The 26,816-nt window shown below is 39.0% G+C and overlaps 1 protein-coding gene across 2 annotated transcripts; it reads left to right on the forward strand.

Moving 5' to 3' along the window:
• Positions 1 to 3,713: 3,713 nt before the first annotated feature.
• On the forward strand, positions 3,714 to 25,609 carry col1a1b (collagen, type I, alpha 1b). Of its 2 annotated transcripts, XM_038296929.1 has the most exons (51): positions 3,714 to 3,940; positions 5,571 to 5,765; positions 6,210 to 6,229; positions 6,363 to 6,398; positions 6,884 to 6,976; positions 7,306 to 7,374; positions 7,477 to 7,521; positions 7,833 to 7,886; positions 8,041 to 8,094; positions 8,204 to 8,257; positions 8,433 to 8,486; positions 8,570 to 8,623; positions 8,705 to 8,749; positions 8,818 to 8,871; positions 8,955 to 8,999; positions 9,186 to 9,239; positions 10,264 to 10,362; positions 10,453 to 10,497; positions 10,589 to 10,687; positions 10,787 to 10,840; positions 10,968 to 11,075; positions 11,743 to 11,796; positions 11,892 to 11,990; positions 12,073 to 12,126; positions 13,787 to 13,885; positions 13,972 to 14,025; positions 15,033 to 15,086; positions 15,195 to 15,248; positions 15,361 to 15,414; positions 15,544 to 15,588; positions 15,682 to 15,780; positions 17,133 to 17,240; positions 17,949 to 18,056; positions 18,571 to 18,624; positions 18,745 to 18,798; positions 18,885 to 18,992; positions 19,108 to 19,161; positions 19,895 to 19,948; positions 20,030 to 20,191; positions 20,276 to 20,383; positions 20,481 to 20,588; positions 20,664 to 20,717; positions 20,829 to 20,936; positions 21,032 to 21,085; positions 21,183 to 21,290; positions 21,590 to 21,643; positions 21,774 to 21,881; positions 22,103 to 22,382; positions 22,573 to 22,763; positions 22,849 to 23,091; positions 24,336 to 25,609. In XM_038296929.1, exons 1-51 carry the CDS (start codon positions 3,859 to 3,861, stop codon positions 24,480 to 24,482), a joined length of 4,344 nt encoding a protein of 1,447 aa, XP_038152857.1. In that variant the 5' UTR covers positions 3,714 to 3,858; the 3' UTR covers positions 24,483 to 25,609. The 2 variants fall into 2 exon arrangements, with proteins under 2 accessions (XP_038152857.1, XP_038152859.1); XM_038296931.1 differs by lacking the exons at positions 11,743 to 11,796; positions 11,892 to 11,990; positions 12,073 to 12,126.
• The last annotated feature ends 1,207 nt before the right edge of the window (positions 25,610 to 26,816 follow it).

A 26,816-nucleotide genomic window follows, 5' to 3' on the forward strand; every position in this document is an offset into this window, starting at 1 on the left:
CTTAAATCTATATTATCCTGTCTGAGTTTTTTATTTAGAACAAAACTAGAAAGAGAAACTATTTTTTTTATGTTTTCTATATAAACACAATGAGTAAAAAAGAAAAAATTAGAATTTTCCGTACATGGAACTGTTAATTTGATAATATTACCGTTTGTTTTAAAACTGATTTTGCACAACTTAAGACAAAAATGTAATCTTGACATGTAGAATATACTATTTTCTGCTTTCACTAAAGCAAAGGAGCTCAAGTTTTAAATTTACCAAAGTATAACATTACACAGGAACTTGTACTTTTACTAAAGTAAAATGTGCGTACATTTAACACCTCTACAGGTAACTGAACGTATTTCAGCAGTAGAAAAAAGGATGAATTTACGACCCGGAAACAAAAAGGGAAAATCATCCCCACTTTTCCTACTTACCAAAGATATTGGGAAAGATAACTGTCTTACATGTTTTTTATTTGGGATTTATTTTTCCTTACTGTTAATTTGTGAACTTCATAGTGTTTAGAAAATGTCTCAGTGATCTTTTCATACCGACGATCGATTATATTCACTTATCTGGCCTTTGCAGATGTTGCCCCGTGTTCTTGTTGGTTTAACACACTTTTTACGGTCCAGGCAAACACTTTTGCTAATTAGCAGTGATGGATGGAGAACGCAAAGATTGCACTTAAGTAGGAGTAGCACTACTTTTTTTTTACATTTTAACCAAAATAGGAGTTTAAAGTTCCCATCCATAAAAAAATCCTCAAGTAAGACTAATAAGTATTTGGTAAAAGGGTTACTCAAGTACTGAATAGCTTAGCATAAAATTAGATTTTTAAAATGATGTAATAAGGAGAAATCAAGATGTGCAGATATGTACAAGTTCTGGTATTTTAAAGACTATAATAAGATAAATAAAACAAACTAATAATATAACTGAAAATAACAAATCAAGGCAGAAGTACTTTAAAAAATTTTTTTTCTTTTACATAAATGTATGAAACCAGCACCTCCTCTAACAATATTAATTCCTAAAAGTGTCTTAGCTTAACCTTCAAATGCCATGATAGGTTCAAATAAGTGTTTGTCCCAAAAACAAAACAAAAGCACAAATTTTGCCCTAAAAATGACTTTATCTGCAGCACTAAATCCTGCTTATTTTTTAAGGTTAATCACAATGGATGAAGGAGCCAAACATTTTAGTCAAATAAGAGTAGAGATATTTTATTAAGATATTTACTCAAGTAAAAGTAAAAAGTTTGGTGCGATAAATTATCTTTAAAAAGTGAAAAAAGTTACTCAAGTAACTGTAACTGAGTAAATATAACTTTTTACTTCCCACCTCTGCTAATTAGCTTAGCATGTATGCTTTATAGCAACTATTTATGAGGTGTGCAGTTCATGATACTTTTAGATTGTCTGGTTTTTACATCCACTCAGCCACTATTTTGTCGAATCTCATTTAATCGGAATTACTTTGCAGTATAACTGCTTTGCGCACCTAGAAACTCAAATCTAGACACTGTTCTTCACAGAATAGCTCCCATTCAGGATGGAAAGCGTTTGCCATAATCATTTTTTAAGTGTTTTTACAAATTCTCCTTTTGATTTTGACCCATTTTGATGGATCTTATTTGGTCTAAACCATTTTAGTTCTGTAGGTTTTAGGTGGACCTCCTCTCTAGTTTTTAAATTCTTCACAGCCTTGCAGGGCTTATCTTCTCTGCATTTAACCCATCCAGCTTCCCACCAACCTTATCTATCCCTATTCAAGATAACATTCCCCCCAGCATTATGCCCCCACTACCATGCTTCACTGTGGGGATGGTATAGTGTGGTCTGTTGTGTTGATTTCAAAACTTGGCAGACTTTTAAACTCTTTCTGGCTTTTCTTCTTTTGTGGATGTCATCTATGGCTCCTTGCAGACTAGATTTGTGAAGTTCATGGATTACACTTGCCTTGTTTTTGCCCCGAGGTGTGGAACTCTGCGGCTCCTCCAGGAATAATCTGAAGCTTTTGGCTGCTTCTCTCTTTACTGTTTTATCTGCCTCACCTTTTGGTTTAGGTGGACAGTCACATCTTGCAGGTTTGCAGTATATGTTTTCCATTCTGATAAGTTTGATTAAATAGTGCATGGTGAAGTCTTTGTAATTGGTTTGTAACCTGGACACCTGTTTGCTGTGATTCTTCTGTTAAAAACCTCCAATATATTCAGAGAACAACTGGATTTATACTGAAACTGAATCAGAAACATGGTGTAGTATCTTTTTCTATTAGATGCCCTCTGACGGAAATTTGTACAAATAGAATCAATTGACAAGCATCAAATAGAATAATGCAAAAATCACATTTAAGTGAACCTGTAATTTGTTATTTGTGGTAAATATAGATACAATATATTATTTAAAAAAAAATTAAAAAGCTTGAAAACAATGCACTGCTTCCCTTTGGTTCATAATCATGAAAAACTTGTTGTGCTCCACTATTTTATCCTAAAATCTGCATAAGGTACATAGAATTTGGCAACATGAGAAGAAGTGGATATATTCAGAAGATATGAACACATTTCGAAATAACTATTGAAAAATGATCTGTATGCATGGATATGAAATAGAACTTGTCCTCTGCATGTCATTCGCTGTCAGCAGCCAAAGTCGCACAGCCTACAGAGCTTAGATAAAAAAAAAAAAAAGCAGGAGCAGAGAGTAAATGAGGTCAAATTGGAGCTCTCTGTTTTAGAAGCTGCAACGTGTCCACAGTGTAACCAGACTGCTTTGTGGATCTGCCAGACTCTCTCTCCCTCTCTCTGCCTCCTCCTCTGTCTCTAACATCTCATAATGGGATGGCTCCATGTCTGCACTGCAGTTGACTTAAACTGAGCAGGATGTAGAAAAAGTTACATAGATTCAAGAAAAGTTCAAAAACCCAATAAACCAATATTTCCAACTAGAACTATAATTAGGCTTGGAGTAACATATGTGTGGAGTCTATAGCTGCCTGTTCTCAGTGGTTCCTTTAGAATGGGGGATGATAGAGGATGACAAAAAAAGTTTTACTTTAATTACTTTATTTATTCATTGCTTGCAAGAGTTATTATCCATGTATTTCACAAATGAATAATAAAACTGTGGCTGTTCCTTTATGGTCTAAAGATGAGAGAGCCAGGTGCCTCTACCTGGTCACATCTTTTAAAACTTTCTAGAGTCGCATGTTTGGATGCTTGGAGAACTTACAAGTAAATGGAAGGAAATAAAAATAGCTAAAATAAAAAATATGACTAAGAATCCTCGAAATAATTTATGTAAATCAGCCAATTTAATGCTTTAAATAATATCCATCCTTGTGCGTAATTTGCGCACGCTCCACTTTAAATCCGGAGGTATCGAAATAAAACAAACAAAATAATAATTTCCAGAGGGAGTAAAAGTTATTCTCTGTCCAAACCAGATAAAGACTCATCGGTTGGCCCAACACTTGAAGTCTCACATAAGAAAATCCACAGAGAGCAGATGATTAAGGACGTCTGGTGCGCCTCAGAGCCGGCGCGTAAATGATGCCTTCCAACATCATCCACGTTGGAGATGGGACGTGAACTGCTTTTGTTGCGACGGCCCATTCTCCAGATGAAGGAGGGATTCTGCGTCCCAACATGCAGCAAGTTACGAAGTGCGCGTACAGCACCTCCCCAAAAGCGCAGGCATATAAAAGCCAAGATGAACAATTTGTTTAGGCAGTAGGGAGTTTCTGTTGGGGTCTGGATTGGAGTTACGCACAGACCGGACCCTGCCCTGTATGAGTGGTGTCTGAGGAGGAAAAAGAGGATCTCCCCCTGCCACAAAGAATCTACATGTCTAATATTTAGACATGTTCAGCTTTGTGGATATTCGGTTAGCGCTTTTGCTCAGCGCAACGGTGCTTCTGGCGAGAGGTCAAGGCGAGGATGATAGTAAGTATCTCTTTCAAACATTGGTTTTATCTCTGTGGCCATCTCTGGATGTGGATAGTCCACAGAGGATGCGCAGTTTGATGGAACTGGTCGGGATATTTGACGCCCCCCCTCCCTCCACTACTTGGCAAATCTGGAGAAAGTTGTCTTTTCTTTTTTCCTGGGCTCCTCTGGAGATCTGGAAGCGCATAGGAGTTTATAGACTGGACATTTTTCCATACCTTTTGTTTCCCCCCCCCACTCACTGGCATGCAGACACATGTCCTACTGGAGTGCAAACCTGAGGGGAGCAGCTGTTTTATTTCTGCTCAGTGGCAGGACATGGGTTCACCCTGAGTTGAAACTCATCTACAAGCAAAAAAAAATCAAGCAAACCAACAAAAATATCTCATTCATGATTAAACAATGTGTGACCTGGAATAAATTTGTATTTATTTCAGTTCAGGGCATTTAAAACAGAAGCTTTTATCTATCAGTAAAGAGCAGACACACACACAGGTAGAGAGATGCTGCTATTCAGCTATTAAAATAATATGTTAAAGGAAAAAAATGACAATGGAAAAATCTCTAAAGTCTGACGTCGACAATGGAATAGGTTTGTCTAGACGTCATTTAATCACCACCAGGACTTGGGCGCGGGAGCCCCCTCTTTTCACAAAGCAACAGTGGCACCACGTGGCAAGGATTAGTACTGCACATCCACTCTAAACCTCCCTGGAGGCCCTGCCTAGGAAATCTGTCTGATTGGACCCAAGGCACCAAAAACCGGATATTTTGGAAATACTTTATTTAAATCTATTTTTCCAAGATTTATAAACACATAATCACAGCATGAAAAATATCACCCCTACATTTCACTTCATGGAACTCGATGATTGAGGTTAAACAGGGGTGCAGCCAAAGGGTGGATTCAAGGGGCCAGCGAGCCGCTTTAGAACCGATAAAACAAAGAAAAAGTGAAGCATTTTAACGAGTATAACATCAGATTATAATTAGTTAAACCTTTTTAATATCTTTCCTTTCATTTTCAGTCTGCTAACATCTTCACACCACCAAGTAACTGTTATTAAATTAGGGTTTTAAGCAAAAAAAAGTCCTGATCTTAAAAGATTATGTGGAGTATCCATGTGACACTTGTGTTAGGCTTCCTTAAATTATGTTTAGCAGCCAGAAAGTTTACAAAGATGCAAAAATAATCATTAAGCACATGGTAATTTTTAATGTTATTATTAAACTTCAAATGTTAATGTATGTCAACTGAATTTTAGCCACCATGTTTTTTTTCTACATAAGCAATCTGACATGTTAAATGTCTTAGAAAAGTGATTAAAAGTTTACTTAAGTTTGACTTATGCAAAAAGAAAGAATGGATTATTTTGAGCAAGAATACAAGTTTACCTGCTGGGCTTTGCACTTATTTAAAGACATGCATTAATAAAAAAGATATATTTTATAAATAAGGCTGTATGTCATTCAAATATAAGATCATGTTTCCTCAACATGCTGCTCCTCTGAATTCAATGAATCAGTAAAGTCTGTAAACTTTAATTAATTTATATTAACAAGTAAGTAAATAAGTTTTTCTCAACTTTTTACTGGAATTCTTGACTTTATCACATTTTTTTTTCAGAGCAATTTGGCAGCTGCACATCAGAAGGACAGTCGTACAACGACAAGGATGTATGGAAACCAGAACCCTGCCAGATATGCGTGTGCGACATGGGGACCATCCTGTGCGACGAGGTGATCTGCGAGGACACTTCTGATTGTGAAGACCCCTACATTCCTGACGGAGAGTGCTGCCCCATCTGCCCTGATGGAAATGGTACTTCCTACCTGTTTTAGGCTGATTCTCATGCCTCTTACCTCCTCCCTAGATTTCCTCTGGTTTTATGGTTTCAAATGGACCTCAGTGTCTCAACCTGCTGACCTGTTATGAGATCTCATATGCATAAAAATATCTAATTGAATCTCAATTCTTCATTTTAACTCATTTTTATAATGATGGATAATAAATACCGTCTTTCTAACAAAATATGTATAATTTCCAGACACGTCAGTTTGTGCAAAACCCACATATAGTTCATGACCTTTTTTATTATTTAAGTTCTACCATTCAAGCTTTTTATGCACTTATCACAATGTGTTTTTCCGGGTTTAAAATCAAAATTAACCCTGCATGCTTTGAAACATTTTTTTTTTATTTTATTTTTTTTTATGTCTGCTTAAGTTTTAACCTTTTCCTTTTTCATTTCTCTCTTTTTTTTAGGTCCTTACACAGAGTCACCGGTATTTTACCCTTTTTTATAATTTCATCAATGTTGAAAATTGTTTTTTTTTTTTTTACGTATCAGACTTTATAGTTACTTCTTGTGAGCAAGATCACAGCACGACTTAGCTTTGTTTTTTCATGTGCTTTTAGATTACACCAGTACCCGTTGGACCCGCTGGAGATCCGGTAGGTTTCTATTTACTCTGTTTTGAATTTAATGACACCTATTGTGAAGAAAGTAGAAATAATTTCACCAGAGTCTAACAACTTTCCGTACAGATACACATGCATGTTAAAGTATCATTATTTTATTATTTTATCGTTATTTTAAAAACAGCAAGGCTCGCTGCATCCTGCAGTATTTCAGAAAACCTCATAAAAGTTACTTTGCATGTCATTTGTTTTATGTGTTCAATACTTAAATGAAATGTTTGGAGTTTATACTAAAATGTAGATTCTGTATGAAACAGATTCTCTGTGACATAAGGGCAACAGGTGTAGGTCAGAAGGTCACAGAGAGTTCACGAGATTGCAATTAAGTAATTAAGCCAAGGTCTTATTTAACAATGAGCTCATATTATTTTATAGGAATAAGTAATTTTGAACTTCTGACTGTAAAGTAAAGTCATCGTCTGCATAGATAGATGTGTGATACTTGTGGTTTTTTTCAGGGCCCTCCTGGTCCCCCTGGCAACGATGGCCTCGATGGACAGCCTGGCGTCCCTGGACCACCCGGTCCCCCTGGGCCTCCTGGCTTCGGTGGGGTAAGCATCAGAGAATAGTCAAAAGAAAAGTCAAAAGAAATCCCTTAAGAAAAAACAAAACTACAGCTTTACCTCAACTTAGCAAACGGTGCAGAAATGCAAATACAGCTTTGTGATAAACTGATGATAGAAAACCAGATTTGGATCCAAAAACCATCAGTATTATTTTTTAGCATCTTTTTAAGGCCTAGTTTCCTTAGATGACATATTATGACCAAATGCATGGTTAATAAAATCTGTGTTCTTATTAGATTTTAAAGTTTGACTCTTTAGATCTTATTTTGATGTATTTGTGCTAAGTGACTAACCCTTCTCTTCTCCTTTCACAGAAATTCTCTCCTCAGATGAGCTACTTCGACCCCTCAAAATCAAGCAGCCAGCCAATGCCCGGCCCAATTGTACGAAGGCCTCCCCCCCCCCCCCCCCCCCTATATAAAACGACCCATTTTTACAGATGATTCAAAAAATGATAAACTGATGTTTGATTTTTCTTACCACAGGGTGCCCCAGGTGCCCGCGGCCCTCCTGGACCTCCCGGTCACCAGGTTAGCATTTCTATCAATAAGAGACATAATCCAACACAGTTCTTAGAGAAAATAATCAAAAGGTGGTGAGTTCAGGGGTCGTAATGGTTGAGCAGTAGAACAAAAGCAGCAGTTTTACTCCTGAAATTCTGTCTGCTGTCATACCTGAATTAGCCTGTATAAAATCAATACAGTGTTTTAATTTAAAGGTATGACTCACTGCTCCCCATGCCCTCACCTGGACGCCCCTCCCTGCTTCTAATCACCTTAATCTCATCGCCCAGCTGAAAATGATGCTCTGATTTATAAACTTTCCCCCTGATTTCTTTCAGGGTCCTTCTGGTAGCCCAGGACCCGCAGGAGAGCCTGGTGAGCCCGGTGCTTCGGTGAGTGCACACTTTAACTGGTTTGATGAATAATAATCTTGGTGGGTCAGAGATTAGCACGTCATCAGTTTAAAAATTCCAGGATTTTCTGCGTTCAATACTATCTACCCCATTCCCCCTTTTTGGTTAATGTTTGATCTATTGGTGTTTTTAGGGTCCAATGGGCCCCCGTGGTCCTGCAGGCCCTCCTGGAAAGAACGGAGACAATGTAAGGGAATTATTTTCTCTTTATCAAAAATTCTGCAAACACTGATTCTTCCTTCTTTTTTTTTTTTTTTTTAAATTAAATTTATGTGTTTTTTCTTTTTCTTTTAAAGGGTGAGTCTGGTAAACCTGGACGCCCCGGTGAGCGCGGACCTGCTGGCCCTCAGGTAAGCCAAACCAGCCAGTGGTCGACTAATATGTTGTCCAGTTTATATATATTGTGTATTGCTGCTTTTTTTTAAAATTATTAGTAGTTTTGTTGCTAATTACACCTCCGCTAAGTTTTGATGAGCATTTTGAAGAAACTCCCATGGTGAGCGGTTTCTTCTTGTTCTCCTGCAGGGTGCTCGTGGGTTCCCTGGAACTCCTGGACTCCCCGGCATCAAGGGACACAGAGTGAGTCTCAGTTATAATTTATAGCTTCAGCAACAAGATCACAGGCAGCAACTGGATCTAATAATAGCTTCTGATGTCTGCAGGGTTTCCCCGGTATGGATGGATCCAAGGGAGACAGTGGACCTGCTGGTCCTAAGGTAAAACACCCAGAAATCAGATCTCTAGTCTAAACTAAAAGTTTCAGTCCAGCTGTTTCATAGATAAACTCTGTTTTTCAGGGAGAGCCTGGTGTTCCTGGAGAGAACGGCATCCCTGGCGCCATGGTACGTCCTCGTTCTCCTCATAAGTTTATCTGTTGGTTACGTCATCTAAAGCCTACTGTTTTTTGCAGGGTGCTCGTGGTCTTCCTGGTGAGAGAGGCCGCCCCGGACCTGCTGGACCCTCTGTAAGCAATAATTGAACTTATGCAAGCATGCAAATGCTGAACTGAACCTTAAATATGTTAAAATTTCATGTTCTTCCTTTCAGGGTGCTCGTGGTAACGATGGCAACACCGGACCCGCTGGTCCTCCTGTAAGTTCTCAGTGCTGAAAACGCTTAAAATAAAGGAGAAAAATCTCTAAATGTCATAAATGGTTTTATTCCCTGTTGATAATCAGAATAATATAATCCAGCGTTATTTAAAAATGAGGACATAAAAATGTGGTATTGTCAGAGAATGCCTGTTTTAAAATGTGCTTTCTTTTATGATATTTCTAGGGACCTACCGGACCTGCTGGACCCCCTGGATTCCCAGGTGGCGCCGGTGCTAAGGCAAGTAAAAAAAAAAATATTTTTTTCATTTAATTTAAAAAATAAACAGCTGATCAATGCAATTTTTAAGAATACTGGAGAAATACCACCAGTGTGGACGACTGGAATAAAAAAAAAAAAAAACAGTAGAGCAATGATTTGGTTACTTTTCACCAAGAGATTAAGTTTTACTATTTAAAGTTTAGTAAATGCAACAAGTTGTCATTTTATGGCTTTTTCTCACCTGCAAAACTTTCAATGAGTTCCTAAAAAGAATCTGCAGGAAAAACATTGAAAAGACATGATTTGAAGTAAAAATTAAGGAAATAATCTGCTTGTTTGTTATTTCTAGAAGGGTTTATAGTCCTACCAGCCAACAGATGGCATCAGTGAACCTTAAATGCTCCTTTTTCTTCACTCTCTACTGCTTTCTAAATCCAACTGTGAGGGCGTTTTACAACCCTTCACCTTTTAGCAGATCTATTCCTCTCTGTGTCAAACAGAACACCAGCATTAATTAGCTGCTGATACTATTTCATATAAAACGTTAAAATATTTTAAAATGTTCAATCTACTTGCAGAAGTTGTTATATTTATTTGTTTATAGTTTTTGTTTAGGCCTAAGAAAAATTAGCACAAGCTACTGTAGTAGTTTAACCCTTTAAAGCCCGATTCAAGAATAAAACAAAACAGAAAATTAATTTTTTTTTTTTGGATTAAAGTTATTTGGCCTTTTAACAAACTATGTAAAAAGAAAAAACAGAAATACATTTCTGATATTAATAATTTATTACTATGCGATAAGTCAAGATAATTTTTTTGTGTAGTCTTCTGCCCTCTGTTATCAGGTATATCTGATTGTTTACAATAGGATTTTGCATAACAGGGTTCAACAGGTTATCTTTCGCGATTAGAACCGTAATCATTTATTTTTATATTTATGCTGTGTAATGTGTAGTTTTGTCTTTTTTCAAACATATTTTGCAAACTTCTGATGAAAGTTTTAAGGTGCAGGTTTTCTGATTGCCGTTTCTTCCTTTGACAGGGTGAGACTGGTCCTGCAGGAGGTCGTGGACCTGAGGGACCCCAGGGATCCCGCGGTGAGCCTGGTAACCCAGGACCTGCTGGACCCACTGGACCTGCTGTAAGTTTAAACATTGTTTTCTCACTTTTACAGTTTTATTTTTAAATATGCACACATTAAATATCTGTATCCTGTGATTTTCTCCAACAGGGCAATCCTGGATCCGATGGTCAGCCTGGTGGTAAAGGTGCTAATGTAAGTATAACATGGGTCACTCAGATCAGGTTAATTCCCTTTAAACTGTGTGAAAAGCAGAATTTTTACACCCTGGCTTGTCCTCACGCAGGGTGCTCCTGGTATTGCTGGTGCTCCTGGTTTCCCCGGCACTCGTGGTCCCGCTGGAGCTCAGGGAGGCGCTGGTGCTCCTGGCCCCAAGGGTAACAATGTGAGTAAACAGCTGATTGTTTGCCTTAATGTCACTCATCAGAGTCAGAAAAATCTGAAATGATCCAACAGAATTAATGAAATGTTTATCTGCCAACAGGGTGAGCCTGGTCCTCCTGGTCCTAAGGGAGAGCCCGGTGCCAAGGGTGAGACTGTAAGTGTGAAAAATTCAATTCAGCTAATTTATATAGCACCAATTTACAATATTTCATTTTACAGAAACTGGAAAATGTTTTGCGTTTCAAGTGAATAAGAAATGGAGGGATTTCCTTCTCTTTCAGGGCCCAGCTGGACTTCAGGGACTCCCTGGCCCCTCTGGAGAGGAGGGAAAGAGAGGACCTCGTGGAGAGCCTGGTGGTGCCGGAGCCCGTGGACCCGCTGGAGAGCGTGTAAGTTGGGTTTTCCTTTTCTTTGAGAAATGTGCTCCATGTTTTTCTGCTGGCATTGCAAGTAAGAAGTGTTTTGTTCACGTTTAGTTCGTATATTGAACGCAAAGAAATTCAAAAAGAACTTCCCCTGAAAAAAACCTACAAAAAACTGCTGACATCAGGCACCAGAATAAGTCAATCTATGTTTCCATGTCTTTTTTATGGGAAAAAATCCCCAATTAGACATAATTTTATTATTTTCTCATATATTTCTTTAAACTGTAAAATTCCAAACATACTCAGTTACAGCAGGTATAAAACATACTAACTCTCAGGATCAACTTTCATAAATTCACATTAGAAATTTTCTTAGATCTGCAAATAAAATAAAGAAAACTACCGATATATAGTAAACTTACTGCACAGGTATTGGAGGAATAAAAAAAGCTGTTTTTTTAGAAGCAGAGACAATATTGTGAGGTTTATTATTAGAAAAACAGACCACAGTGTCTTTATTAAGGTTTTAATTTGAAAAGATAACAGGAAGTTCATTTAATTGGGAAAAAAAAGGTAAATCCTTTCAATTGGTAATGGCTTTACCTTTAGAGCGACATTCAGATCACCGTATTTTACTCCAGTAAAATAATAAACCTCCAGAGTGTGTGACCTTGGTGCGTTGGCTTTTCAGGGCGCTCCTGGTGCTCGTGGGTTCCCTGGTTCTGATGGAGCTGCTGGTGGAAAGGTGATTTCACGAATCAGGAGCTGATTTTCAAACTACTCTCATCATCCGTATAAATATGATTGAACCTACTTGGATGTGTTCTTTTTATAAAACAGGGCACCCCAGGTGAGCGTGGTGCCCCCGGACCAATGGGACCTCAGGGAGCCACCGGTGAAGCCGGAACCCCTGGCGCTCCTGGTGCTCCCGGATCAAAGGTGAGTTTTGAGTTAAATAGAAGCAGCGCGATCGATTCTGAAATAAAACATTCTTTAATCTCACTTTGCTTCTCTTCTTTAGGGTGTGACTGGAAGCCCTGGAAGCCCCGGCCCTGACGGCAAAGTCGGACCTTCTGTAAGTTAAAGATCCCACCGGATAGCAAGTTAAAGCCTACGTAGATTCACAATATATTAATTTTAGGATTGACCAATGTTGGTTATTTTCTAAAGTATCGGTCCAATCAGCAAAAAGGGCCGATATTAAACATAAACAGTTGTTTTTGAAGGGATCGGTCATGTAGTGTTTGTTTGCTCAGGTAACACACTGGAAAAAATCTAAATCTAGTTAATTTATTCCCCCTTAAAATAAGTGCATTTGTTCTTGGATTGAGACGGTAAAATACAAATTTTGCCAATGGAACAAGACAATTTACACTTAAAATAAGAAAACACAACTGCATTGTCTTATTTCAACTGCATATTATCTAATTATCTTATTTTAAATGTAAAAATACTAATTCCATTTGCAAATGATCTCATTTACCTGCTCAAATGAAGGATAAATACACTTAATTTAAGAAATTTTTACTTCTTTCTTGATCGTTTTTCCAGTGCAGTGATCATGTGTGTCTACAAGGTCGGGAAACATATCAGTAAATATCAGGTATTGACCAGAGCAGCAATATCAATATCGGCCCAGATTCGGATATCAGTGCAAGTAAAGGTTGATTTTTTTTGTGTAACTGCTTTGATATTTTATAATAAAGTCAAATAAGAATCTATCTCTTTAGATCGAATCCCCAAAAAAAGAAAAAAAGTCAGTATAACAATATAAAACAGCACAGAATAGATTAAAGTTAATAAACCAACCTCACTTTCATAATCTATTAAACTCAAGAGGCAGATTTAATAGCAAGTAACTGATGTTTAATGTTTATGCATTTAGCAGACGCTTTTATCCAAAGCGACTTGCAAAGCAGAAATTAGCGTAAAGGAGCCACATGAGGGAATTCCTCCTGTGTGCAAATCAGGTGACTTAGCACTTGAGCTAGCCTGGCGTAAAGTTACAATCACTGATAATGGATTAACTTTCTTTGGCTGAGTGATTAAAAAAGGTAAGAGGAAGATAGAATCAAGTAGAATAGAACAAACTTTATTGTCATAAAAGCGTAGTAAAGAACACGCTTTAGTGAAGATGTAATAATCAAATAGAAAATAGGACAAAGGATTATTTAAAAATGCGAAATCTCAGCAGTTTAGTAGCGATAAAGAGAGAAAAACTGTTATAACCAAACAGTTTTGTAAAGAAAGTAAAGGAAAAATTCACTCTAAATCTGAACTATTTGAGCTTGCACTGGAAAAACAATCTAGAAAAAAGAAGAATTTCCTAAATTAAGTGTATTTAGCCTTAATTTGAGTAAGTAAATGAGATAGTTTGTCAATGGAATGAGTATTTTTACTCTTAAAATAAGATAATTAGATAATGTACACTAAGACAATGCAATAGATTTTTCTTATTTCAAGTGTAAATAATCTTGTTCCATTAGCAAAATGTCTCTTTTACCTCCTCAATCCAAGAACAAATGCACTTATTTTAAGAAAAAGACACCTATCTAGATTTCGATTTTTCCAGTGTGATGTAACCAGAATTGGACTCAGATGTCTGTTGGTCAACATAGAATCAACCTGAAACGTCTCTTTACCATATGTGTCATATCATTAGAAAGAATTAAACAATCAAAGTGATGTTTTAGTGCATTTTCTCACCAGCCTTGTTTCTAATCAATGATCACCAGGGTGCTCCTGGACAAGATGGCCGCAGTGGCCCTCCTGGACCCGCTGGATCCAGAGGACAACCTGGAGTCATGGGATTCCCCGGACTGAAGGGAGCCCCTGTGAGTGAATCCCTCATCTTACCGTGTCTATCGGAGTATCTTTGGGATGCTGGGATCATATAAGTGTTAACTCTCTGCTTTAACAGGGCGAGTCTGGTAAAACTGGTGAGAGAGGTCCCGCTGGAGCTACCGGCCCCGTTGTAAGTACTACAGCTTTTTCATGATTGGTTTAGATTTCAGTATTATTAGATCGGATTAGATTAGATTAGATTAGATTAGATTAGATTAGATCAGACTAGACTAGACTAGACTAGTTTAGGTTAGATCAGACTAGATTAGATTAGATTAGATTAGATCAGACTAGACTAGACGAGACTAGAATAGACTAGATTAGATTAGTTTAGGTTGGATCAGACTAGATTAGATTAGACTAGACTAGACTAGTTTAGGTTAGATCAGACTAGATTAGATTAGATTAGATTAGATTAGATTAGATTAGATCAGACTAGACTAGACTAGACTAGAATAGACTAGATTAGATTAGTTTAGGTTAGATCAGACTAGATTAGATTAGATTAGATTAGATTAGATCAGACTAGACTAGAATAGACTAGATTAGATTAGACTAGACTAGACTAGATTAGTTTAGGTTAGATCAGACTAGATTAGATTAGGTTAGATTAGATTAGACTAGACTAGACTAGACTAGACTAGATTAGTTTAGGTTAGATCAGAATAGATTAGATCAGACTAGATTAAATTAGATTAGATTACACTAGACTAGATTAGTTTAGGTTAGATCAGACTAGATTAGATTAGATTAGGTTAGATTAGATTAGACTAGACTAGATTAGTTTAGGTTAGATCAAACTAGATTAGATCAGACTAGATTAGATTAGGTTAGGTTAGATTAGATTAGACTAGACTAGATTAGTTTAGGTTAGATCAAACTGATTAGATCAGACTAGATTAGATTAGATTAGACTAGGTTTATGTGTATTAAAAGTAGAAAGCTAGGAATGAAATAAAAAAGATTGTGAAAATAATCCGACTGAATGCTTTAATCTGGACTGAACTGAACATATTTATTTGTATAAAGCGCTTTTAGATCATGTTTACTGTGAAATAGTGTCTATTAAAATATTTAACGCTCTATAATATGAGCATTAAAAACATGTAATGATTGTTGTGACCTTCCTGCATCCAGGGTGCTCCTGGCAAAGATGGTGATGTTGGTGCTCCTGGACCTTCTGGCCCTGCTGTAAGCATTTCACCATCATTATTTTCCATAATTAAATAGTTGCGCTTCTCTAATTTTCCAGGAATGTGAATTAATCGCGTCTAACAGGTTTCTAATGTCTGATTACAGGGACCTGCTGGAGAGAAGGGAGAACAGGGACCTGCTGGTGCTCCAGGATTCCAGGTGAGTTTTTGATGCTTTTCCGCATCCAAAATATCTTTTGCGTTAGTCTGTTGTTGAATATATATCTAATTTTAAGCATAATGTATAATTCATACTTCTAATTTCTGTTCAGGGTCTTCCTGGACCTCAAGGAGCAACTGGTGAGACTGGCAAGATTGGTGAGCAGGTATGATTTGCGCTACAAACCGTTTTAGACGCTGAATTTAAGCCATTGATGGAAAATAATTTGGACATATCAAAAATAAAACAATAGGAACTCTCAATAACTTCTCTTTCTGATGCTTCTTTCGTTCAGGGAGTTCCTGGTGAAGCCGGACCACCCGGCCCATCTGGACCCAGAGTAAGCTCCTCCTTCCCCATCAGAGATGTTGCTTTTTTTCCTGCCATTATCAGAAAGAAAGGCTAAAGTTTTATTCTTTTTTCTTTCCTCCAGGGTGACAGAGGCTTCCCCGGCGAGCGCGGTGGTTCCGGCCCTCCTGGTCCACAAGGACCTCGTGGATCCCCTGGTGCTTCCGGTAATGATGGACCAAGGGTACGTGTTACAATAATTTATGTATTTATTTAGAACTGATACTTTATTTCTAAGGATTATAGAGACACAAAACACTCCAGATATGATGAAGGTCATGTATAGCTTTGAATCCAACAAGATTGTTCCACATTATGTATGAAAACATATGTCCCCATTTTATCTGATTGTTATTAAACTCAGAACAAAGTACAGGTCAGTGGTTTATGTTTTTTAACCTGAAAATAATAGAACTTTTTATTCTGATGTGTTTATTATCAGATTTCTGTCCCATTTTCTGCTGACTATTGGTGAATTCCACTGATTTAGGCTGAAAGCGATAATTTTACATCTGCCTGAAAGAAAACTGCATTTTTTATGGAAACACCATCATCTCTTAATGTGTGTTGGTGTCCTTTCTATTTAGCTCCGCTTGTATCTATGATTTTCAGGGCTACAGGTCAGAACTTTCGATTCGTATCTATAAATCTTGGTTCTGCGATGCAGTGATTGCTGCTGTTATCTTCTAGTGATGGTTTAAAACTGTTTTGGTCATTTTATATTTAGTTTTATGAGCATAAAACAGGTTTCCATAGTCATGCTGAACAAACATCTATGAAAATGTACGGTCATTTCCCCATGAACCTGTGACTCTATGTCATAGTGTCTCTTATTCCTAAACATTTTTACCCAAAGTCAATGGAAATATGTTAGTAGATTAAACATCTGGAGAAAAATAAACAGTTGGAAAATTGTTACAACTGGTGATTTCAGCTTTACTGCAATATTTAACCTGCATCCTTATAGGTGAAGCTGGAGGTTTCCTTCTGTTTAAGGGAGGTTCGCTTTATTCTTTCAAAGAACAATGGATTGATTTAAATCTGAAAGCTTTATGCATTATTATTATTATTTTTTACCCACTGGCATTTTAAACTGAATTAATGTCCACTTCTTTACAGTTAGCATAAAAAGATGAAATTTGTATGTCTGTATGACTGGATTCTATTGGCCCGATCTGCGTACATATTACTGAGTACACACTGGATCTCTTTGTCTGGTATTTTTTGCATTTAAAGGATAAAAATAAATAAATGATTCATGATGATAAGGATCCTAATTTAAAAGATCTTATTCAGATTTTAACTGAAGACAGAAAAACAAACCTCCTTCTTAATCATAACCTGTAAAGGTAAATGCAGGTATGACAAACCTATGCAATATACCGGACTGCCACTAGGGGCAGCAGCAAGTTCATTAATAAACAACTTTGCTCATTTCAAACTGTACTATTACTTTGCCTTCAGATCAAATGTGTCTAATTTGAATCAAATCTGGGACTGACTAAGGTTTTTGTTCGTCTTGTGTCCCCTGCACAGGGAGAGCCTGGTGCTGCCGGCGCCCCCGGTGCTGCAGGATCCCCTGGTATGCAGGGAATGCCTGGAGAGCGAGGATCTGCTGGTATGCCTGGACCCAAGGGAGAGAGAGTGGGTATCATCACCATACAGCATGCAATTTGTTCTTTAATATTTCCTTTGTATAAACTTCCTGTTCTTTCTTTTTTATATAAAAGTACGCAGCAAAGCCTTGAAAAAATATCTGACATCGAGTTATGGATGCACAGATTAGTATTATCTCTCTCTTATTATAAAAAAAAATCACAATAAAGTTGTTTTTTTTATATTTTTGTAACAATGAAAACATACATTTTTTAAAATGATCAAAATATTTGATCCAAATATTAAAAAAATATACTTCAACCATGCATAACATTATGACCAAGTTTGACTTAACAAACTGGGGGTTCTGACATCTTTCTGTCACAACAGCGTCAGGTTCGCCCCAGTAGCTCATTCGTTCTTTGGTTTAGCAGAATTATACCAGAAAGACAGACAAAATTATATTGATAATTATAATACAAACAGGATCAACCACCAAATGGTGATTATGTATATAAATAAACTTCACCATCATCCTTGTTTGGTTTATTTTCATTTCCGTAGAAGATCTCTAAACCTCATACTTGTTGACCTATGACCCCAAAGGTGGTCCTGACCCCGACTTTAGGAATCATTGGTCTAAAATGACATCTTGTTTGTTTCAGTTCTGTTTTTTGCATTTAATTTGATATTTTTTTTAATTTTGATAGGTTTAAGAAAGAACTGACATATTTAGTGACACTTTTCTCATTTTAGGGAGACCCTGGCGGTAAAGGTGCTGATGGTGCTTCTGGCAAAGATGGCGTGCGTGGTCCAACCGGTGCTATTGGGGTTCCTGGACCTCCTGGTGCCCAGGGTGAGAAGGTAAGATCACTAAAAAATTTTTTTTTTAATCTATGCAGGTCTTTTAAGTTGCTTTTTTTGTGTGTCTTTTTCATTAAATCTGGTTGTATTTTTATTTTTTTTTACATTTAACCTGATTTAAAAAAAATGTTCCAATATGCCTTTTAACTAATGTGATATAAACAGACATTTAGAATGAAATAATTTAAACCTTAAAATTTATCTATACAAAGATTTCAAAAAAGAAGATTTTCTGTACAATAAAGACAGTCAATAGATATTATTGAATTCCCTATTAAAATAAAAGAAAATAATCATCTGATGCCAAATAAAAGAGCAGCAACATCTTGTTTTTTTTTCCTGAACTAATATTTGCAGAACTAATATTGTTCATTTTGATTACGTACAAAAAAAAAAATTCTTTGTTATTTTGATGGTTTGTATTCCTATGTGGGTAGTGGGCGGGGCTAAAGAGCTCCAGGTAGCAAACCCTTGATTTTACTCACCTGTACTTTTTCTCCCGCTGTGGATTTAGGGTGAGCAGGGTCCTGCTGGAATCGTCGGACCCTCCGGTCCTCGTGGCTCCCCAGTAAGTTCTCTTTCAAATATAAAGATTCCTTCAGCCATAAAGATGCAGTGACCCAGATGCATGAGGAAGTGTGCAGAATGTCGCAATAGATTAAACTAAACTCGCTGATGACACCAACAGGGTGAGCGTGGAGAGAATGGACCTGCCGGACCTGCTGGATTCGCTGGAGCCCCTGTAAGTAAAGTCCATCCATCTGTCCGTCCGTCCATCCATCCATCCATCCATCCATGACATCATGAGTCTGTTTTATCCCCTTCCAGGGTGCTGATGGTCAGCCTGGTGCCAAGGGAGAAAGCGGTGACTCCGGACCCAAAGGAGATGCTGGTCCTGCTGGACCTCCTGGACCCGTCGGAGCTGCTGGTCCTCAGGTTGGTGACATGTAATCTTGGTAAAAACAGATGATGTCATAATGATTCATAAATGAGTTGCTTCCACATGATATGCATAACTGTTTTTTCTATTTTATACTTTTCTGTTCAACAGGGACCCGCTGGCGCTACTGGACCTAAAGGTGCTCGTGGTGGTTCTGGACCTCCTGTGAGTAATCCTTCACAGTTGCATTACTCTAAAGAAAAAGTGCATGGAAAACTAAATTACAGAAATATAACAGATTTTTTTTTTTTTTCTCGATACCATGAATTCTTTAAAAGAAAGAAAAAATTCAGAAAATTCACCCACCAATTGAAATTAGTACAGGATAAGCAGTCCTGTAAAGTAAAGAAACTCAAAATATGGAAAAATACTCCATCTTTGCACCAACATTGATCTGTTTTACTGATGATTTTTAAACAAAAAGAACGACAAAATATTGGATGTTTTTTATAACAGACAATCTATTTTTATCCTTTTCTATTTTCATAGTGCTGTTTAGTTTGAGAAAGGTTCAAATCTTAATGAAAGTTATGGAAACAAATTGGAGTTTTGGGAAGACTTTGACTTTGAAATGGCTCTTTTTGGAGAATTTAAATGGATAAGCACTGGAGATGATTTATTATTATTTGATTTTACCTTAATCTTCTGCTCCAGTTTCTCTAATCTGAAGGTTTGATATACAACATCACAAAAGTCCTTTTATTCTCTCCATTTGAGTTCAGATGTTTAAAAGACAGAATTCAACATTTTGGTCTAAAAAAAAACTGAATATTGAAGAAATGTTAACAGTTTTTTTGTTCTTGAAGTAGTTCTTGTTCTAACTCTAACAAACTTGTTTTAATTTCTCTGGATCGACTGTCTATTTTAACAGGAAATTGTCCCATTTATGTTTCCGTAGGGTGCTACCGGTTTCCCTGGACCTGCCGGCAGAGTTGGACCCCCTGGCCCCGCTGTGAGCTCTACAATCATAACATAGATCTTCTTCTACCTAACAGTACAGCAATATCTGAGTGCATCTATGGGATGTTTCTAGGGAGCCTCTGGACCCCCTGGACCTGTTGGACCCGTCGGAAAGGATGGACCCAGAGGAGCTCGGGGTGAGACTGGCCCTGCTGGTCGCCCTGGTGAGGTTGGTGCTATTGGACCTCCAGGCCTCAGCGGAGAGAAGGGATCCCCCGGCTCTGATGGAGCTCCTGTAAGTTCTTAATGAAGCCAAAACTCTGTTGCTGCTTATTTGCGTGTAATACCACCCTGCTAAGTGTTATGCCTGCCTCTGCAGGGCGCCCCTGGTATTTCAGGACCCCAGGGTATTGCTGGACAGCGTGGTATTGTAGGTGCCCCTGGGCAGCGTGGAGAGCGCGGTCCTTCCGGCATGCCTGGAACATCCGTGAGTATTTTTTGCAGATTTTCTCTGTGATATGACGGCCAAATACAATTATAAACCCTATGAAAACGTTCGCTAAGCATTCAGTTGTAATTCTCAGGGTGAGCCCGGAAAGCAGGGACCTCCTGGCCTGGTTGGTGAGCGTGGACCCCCTGGACCCTCTGGACCCGCTGGACTGCCTGGTGCCCCTGGAGAGGCTGGTCGTGAGGTATAGAGTCACAATTTTTTTTTTGAAGATTTTCTCTCAAACTGCTATAAGTGACTAATTTTCTGCTCTTTGCAGGGATCCCCTGGCCATGATGGTGCTCCTGGTCGTGACGGATCTCCTGGCCCCAAGGCAAGCATTTGACCTGGGATCCAATTTAGTCCCCCAAAACTCTCAGGATATGAAGAATTCTCCTTTAAGTAAAGAGCTTAGCTGCCTGGCTAATAGATATGATCTTAATAGGGAGACCGTGGAGAGAGCGGTGCAGCCGGACCCCCTGGACCTCCTGGTGCTCCTGGAGCCCCTGGAGCTGTTGGCCCCTCTGGCAAAACTGGTGACCGTGGAGAGAGTGTAAGTCCCCAAAGCTGCTGGCCCTGTTTTATCAAAGAAGAGCCAAAATGGATTGGGTCTTTTATTTTGGACTCAGACTTCTCTCCTTCCTCCAGGGTCCTGCTGGTGCCGTCGGTCCATCTGGCATGGCCGGACCCCGTGGTCCTGCTGTAAGTTCATCACTCCATAGCACCTGGATCATAGTGAAGCCCCCTTAGGTCTTAGATAATTGTCTAAACATGTTATGGCTTCTTTGGCCTTTTTAAGGGCCCTGCTGGTGCTAAGGGAGACAGAGGAGAGGCCGGTGAGGCTGGAGAGAGAGGCCACAAAGGACACAGAGGACTCAGCGGTCAGCCTGGTATGCCCGGACCTCCAGTAAGTGGCAGAACCTTGTGTACTTTTGGAAAACATGAAAATGTTCACCTTAAAGGAAAATATCAGCTAAAAGACATTCATTTCTCTTACATACAATTTTTTACATCAGAATTTAGAAAAGAAAACATTTATTTTACATTTATTAGCATGGAAATACAAAATCTAATATAAGAAAATTACATCAGACCACTAAAAACATGTTCAAATATGTTCAACACCTACTTAAATGTTGTTATCTTTAAAAGGTACTTTAAATTTCAGCTCACTATCCTAACATTTTTATTTGCATCTCCAATCAGGGACCTCATGGAGACAGAGGACCTGCTGGTGCCAACGGACCTGCTGGACCCAGAGTAAGTCCTGATATTTGCATCATACCAATGGAATGTGTAAAAAATGTCAAGAACAAGACTCAAGAAATTGTACAAATCTACAAATGATAAAGAAAGATGGGAGTGAAAATTAATACTTGTTTTGTTTTAGGGACCTTCTGGAAACCATGGTTCCCCTGGTAAGGACGGCATGAACGGTATGCCTGGACCCATCGGACCCCCTGGACCTCGTGGTCGCAACGGAGAGATGGGAGCCTCTGTAAGTAGGATTGGAAAAGTTTGAAGTAAAATGGTGTAGACAGTCCTTGGAGCTATCTTACATCTTTAAGATGTTCTACCTCTCATCCCAAAGACTTCTTCAGTTCTAATCATTCTCCTTTGAAACGAGCCTTTTAGAAACCAGTTAAGATATCTTACCTTAACCCATAGGGATCCTTGCAGTAGGTCTAGAGATTTCATAGCTGTTTTACCTCAAAACAGGGTCCCCCTGGACCTCCAGGTCCCCCCGGACCTCCTGGACCCCCTGGCAGCGCCTTTGAATTCGTCGCCCCACCCAGGCAGGAGAAGGCCCCCGATCCTCTCCGTGGTGGCTACCGTGCCGACGACCCCAACATGATGCGCGATCGTGACATGGAGGTCGACACCACCCTGAAGACCCTGACCCAGAAGGTTGAGAAGATCCGCAGCCCCGATGGTTCCCAGAAGAGCCCTGCTCGTATGTGCCGCGACCTGAGGATGTCCCACCCTGAATGGAAGAGCGGTGAGTGTCTCTTTCCTTTTCTGGCCTTTTTTCTGACTTAGATTTTACTGATAAGAGATTTTTCTTATTAGAATCCAAATAATTGGGTTCAAACCTGTAGTTAACTTCTATCCAATCAATAGGCAATCTTTATGCCTGGGATCAGGACATATTTGACCTGAAACTCTTCTTTTATTTTCCCCTTTCTTAGGCGCATATTGGGTTGACCCCAACCAGGGCTCCCGTCTAGATGCCATCAAGGTCCACTGCAACATGGAGACTGGAGAGACCTGCGTCTACCCCCTGGATTCCTCCATCCCCATGAAGAACTGGTACCTCAGCAAGAACATCAGAGAGAAGAAGCACGTCTGGTTCAGCGAGTCCATGACCGGTGGATTCCAGGTGAGATTTACTGGCATAAAAGCCCTCTGATGTCGTTACGTCTCTGTGATCGCAAAGTAAGTTTTTTCTTTTACCCGTCACACAGTTCCAGTATGGCAGTGAAGGTGCTGATCCAGAGGACGTCAACATCCAGATCTCCTTCATGCGCATCATGTCAAACCAGGCCTCACAGAACGTGACATATCACTGCAAGAACAGCATTGCCTACATGGATTCTGCCACAGGCAACCTGAAGAAGGCCCTGCTTCTCCAGGGCTCCAACGACGTGGAAATCAGAGCCGAGGGCAACAGCCGCTTCACATACAGCGTCAGCGAGGATGGCTGCACGGTAAATGCCCTCTCCCTTCATACTGATGTGTTTAGTTAAGACATTTGCTGTGAGCATTTAATGAATTATTTGTTTTTAGAAGCGCATAAGACTACCAAAAAGGTTAGCATCAGAAATTACAGTAGGAGTCATTCAAAATTTCTCCACTTCCCTTGATGGGCCCCTGGCTCGTCTCCCTTCAGTTTCTTTTTTAACATCAATATTTGTACTAAAATATTCTTTCTGTCATGATTTGTGGACATTAAGATCTAAAGAAAAGCGCCATCTCCTGGTCAGACCCTGTAATTCAGTGAAAGAGTGGAGTATATGCATAAATATGCACGCCCAGGAGAAGGCCAGTGGCTGGAATTTGGCGGACATTTTGCTGGAAGCTGCAGGGAAGTGGGCTGCCATTCGGTTGGCGTTTGCAACAATATGCAAGAGGGGGTCACTCCAGGGGGTGGAAGTTGGAGGGGATTTCGCTGGGAGTTGGAGGGAAGTGGGCTGCCAATTGATGGCGCTTTACTAGGGCCATTTTGAATGGCTGCTACTGTATAGCGTAGCTAGAGTCTGTTTGTCTGGAGAAAGTCTGAGCTTTCCAGACGCAGTGGGCTCCATATTAAACAGAGCTTGCAGGCTGAGCAGAATAGAACAGAGCTCCTTTACTCTGGTTGCTCATCTAATGAAGTTTAGCTCTCTCTCGATCTCCAGCAGCTTCAGCAAATTGTAGATCTGAAAGCACAGGTTCAATTATAGTATTTCTCAGTTCTTCCTTGGCTTTGGTTTAATTTTCTTCCCGACACAAAAAAAAAGCTCCCATTGAGTGATTTTTTTTAACTAAAGGAAGAATGTGAGAAACATCTAGCAGAAGACACCATCCTCATGCTTCATCATACTTGTTTTCATATTGATTTGCTTTTATACTCCAACACCAGCCCAGACAATTCCTTTTATCTTAACCTTAAGAGAGAAATGGCTTTTATAATATCTTATGCACAGTCTTAAACTGGAAGCAGTAGCTTATTGGGTGACATAATTGGCTCTTATTGCGTTTCTGAGTGCGTGAAACTCTACAGATTATATATCCAGTTCACTCATTTCAAAGAATGGGAAGTTTCTGACTAGCTTGATTGGTCTAATGTTTCACCAGCAATGACAGTTTGAGCTAAAACATAATGGATGATTGATTTCTAAGTGTTTTTTAATATATTTGTTTCGGTCTTAGAGTCTTATATCTGTTTCTTCTTTATTTTCTTTCCTTAAAGTCACACACTGGCACATGGGGCAAGACAGTCATCGACTACAAGACATCGAAAACATCCCGACTGCCCATCATTGACATTGCTCCTATGGATGTTGGTGCACCTGATCAGGAATTTGGCGTCGAAGTTGGCCCTGTTTGCTTCTTGTAAAAAAACCCAAAAACAAACAAAAAAAATGAAAGAAACATGGACATGAAATTGTTGTTTTTTTCTAACAGCCATCTCTGAAACCTTTTTTTTTTTCTATGCAATCAAAACTCATTTGGCCACCATTGGTCCACAATGCTTAAAAACCACTCCACTCAAGACGGTGTCTGCGTTTTTTTCCCCCCAATCATGAGACGCTTTTTGGGACTGCTACTTCACCTGAAAAAAATCAACCACAAGGACACTCAGAATAAATCCCTTCGATTCCACTGGCAACAACAAAATAATGTACGTATGTGTAAAATTTCCCCAAAGGAAATGATTCAAAATAGAAATAAAGAAAAAAAAATAATCAGGTAAATTTTTTTTACCTATTTTCCACCGCTCCAGAAGGACTTTGAAAACAACAAATGATATGTACCATTTTTCTGGTGTTAAATAAATTGTAAAAAGTGTGAAGTGTCTTGTTGATCTAAATACATAAGAAAAACACCTGAACTTTGGACCAACAAAAGAACAAGGCAACTAAGCTCACCTTCACAGCAATATATAGATGGCTACCTCATTTACCCCCAATATTTCTTTAAAAAGCCACTTGGGGAACATTGAACAATTCAAAGGTGCTATAACAAATCGAATGAGGTCCAGTTATCAGTATTTGATGATCAAACTCACACTCTCATACTGTAATTGTTGCCACTATTGCCTGCAGAACTCTGGTGCTACTAAATTCACTCATTGTCTTGTTTTCTATGCAGTGCAATTGTTTTCTTCTTTAACTGTTGGTTTGATAACAGAGGCGATTGCTGCAGATGTGATGCATGCATTCGTGTTTTTGTAGATAAGAGCGAGTGAATTCCCTGCCCACGTGTTCAGTGTTTGCCCCTCCTGTGGAAAAAAAAACTTCTTAAATACTCCTGAAACCCCTCCCGCACAAGAACAACACATCTCCCCGGTTGTTTATGTTTCATTGATGTCTTTTTTTGCAGAGTTTCTTCAAATGGAAATAGAAGCAGACACACTTTCATGGTTTCAAGGAGAGGTTCTGTACTTATTTTGTACATGTATAATAAATCAAGATGTTTTTAATTATTTTGGGTGCTGAAATAAAGCATGTGAAGTGGTCTACTCGATGGCAGAGTTTTCACTGTTGTTAAGACTTAAGATGCGGGATTCAGAAATCATGCCTGACGTTTAAAACATGAGCTGCAAAAAGCCAAATAAACTTTTTTTTGTTTGTTGTTGCACTGAATGTAGTTCTGTGGAGCAGCAGTGAAAACAAGGACAGCATCTAATTTAATAATCCCTCAATAGAAATACTCTAATCATCAGCTTTCTAGCTGACATCCTCAGCAGATCCTGCATTAGGAGCTGATTCATTATCAGAAGAACAAAGATTTGGAAGAGAGCAATGCTCTGACAGGAGGGACCTGCTGCCACCTTGTGGACATGATGTGCTATAACCAGGAAAACAGAATGAGCAACAGTCTTTTTTGTTATTTTTATTATGCTATATAAAGTTCATAACTTAAACAGGCCAGGCATAAGAAAAGACCACAGCCCTTTCTGTGAATTGAATACACTTGCTATTCAATGTTATTATAACATTTAAATGTTTTAAAGTTAGCGGCCTAGTGATTAGGGCATAGAGCTTGGAATCCTGAGGTTCTGAGTTCGAGCCCCATTCTCACATACTGCCACTCTGGGTCTCTTAGCAGGAGCCTTAACCCCCGATAGCTCCCTCGGTGCCCCACGATGGCAGCCCACTGCTCCCCAAGGGGATGGGTTAAATGCAGAGGTACATTTCTCCAATGTGAGATCAATAAATCAATGAAAAAGGTAGTCATAAAAAAAAAGTCATGAATATGGGGCTGATTGGTGGCACACTGGGTAGCTGGCCTGGCCCCAGGTCTTTCTGCATGGGGTTTGCATGTTGTCAGCATGCATGTGTCGGTTGTCTCCAGGTACTCCTGCTTCCTCCCACAGTCCAAAAGCTCAAATGTTAGGTTAATTGGCTTCTCTGAATTGTTGGGTGTGTGCATGGTTCTTTGTGCATCTGTGTTGCCCTACGACAGACTGGCACCCCGTCCAGGCTGTACCCCGCCGTTTGCCCATATACTGCTGGAAATAGGCACGGCCCCACTGCAACCCTGAAGGAGTAAGCTAGAGAAGATAAATGGATGGGTGGGTTGAGGATGATTATGTAGCTTAGAACTTTTCTTGGGTGAAAGCAACATGCATGCTGTTGATCTCTACCTCAAAAAAAGCTGAACATGTCAGAGAAGGAATTGAAGCCTACAGATTATTCTCATTCCACCAAAGGACACTTATACAAAC

The sequence above is a fragment of the Cyprinodon tularosa genome, unplaced genomic scaffold (assembly GCF_016077235.1).
Source record: "Cyprinodon tularosa strain WSP-4 unplaced genomic scaffold, ASM1607723v1 ctg38, whole genome shotgun sequence".
Taxonomy (NCBI): Eukaryota; Metazoa; Chordata; class Actinopteri; order Cyprinodontiformes; family Cyprinodontidae; genus Cyprinodon; species Cyprinodon tularosa.

What these genes read in the sequence shown, in the direction of transcription:
- col1a1b (XM_038296929.1), top strand. Translation starts at nt 3,859, where the DNA reads ATGTTCAGCTTTGTGGATATTCGGTTAGCGCTTTTGCTCAGCGCAACG. An exon ending in CTGGCAAGATTGGTGAGCAG is followed by an intron (nt 15,415 to 15,543) that starts GTATGATTTGCG and finishes TCTTTCGTTCAG; the next exon opens with GGAGTTCCTGGTGAAGCCGG. An exon ending in CCGGTAATGATGGACCAAGG is followed by an intron (nt 15,781 to 17,132) that starts GTACGTGTTACA and finishes TCCCCTGCACAG; the next exon opens with GGAGAGCCTGGTGCTGCCGG.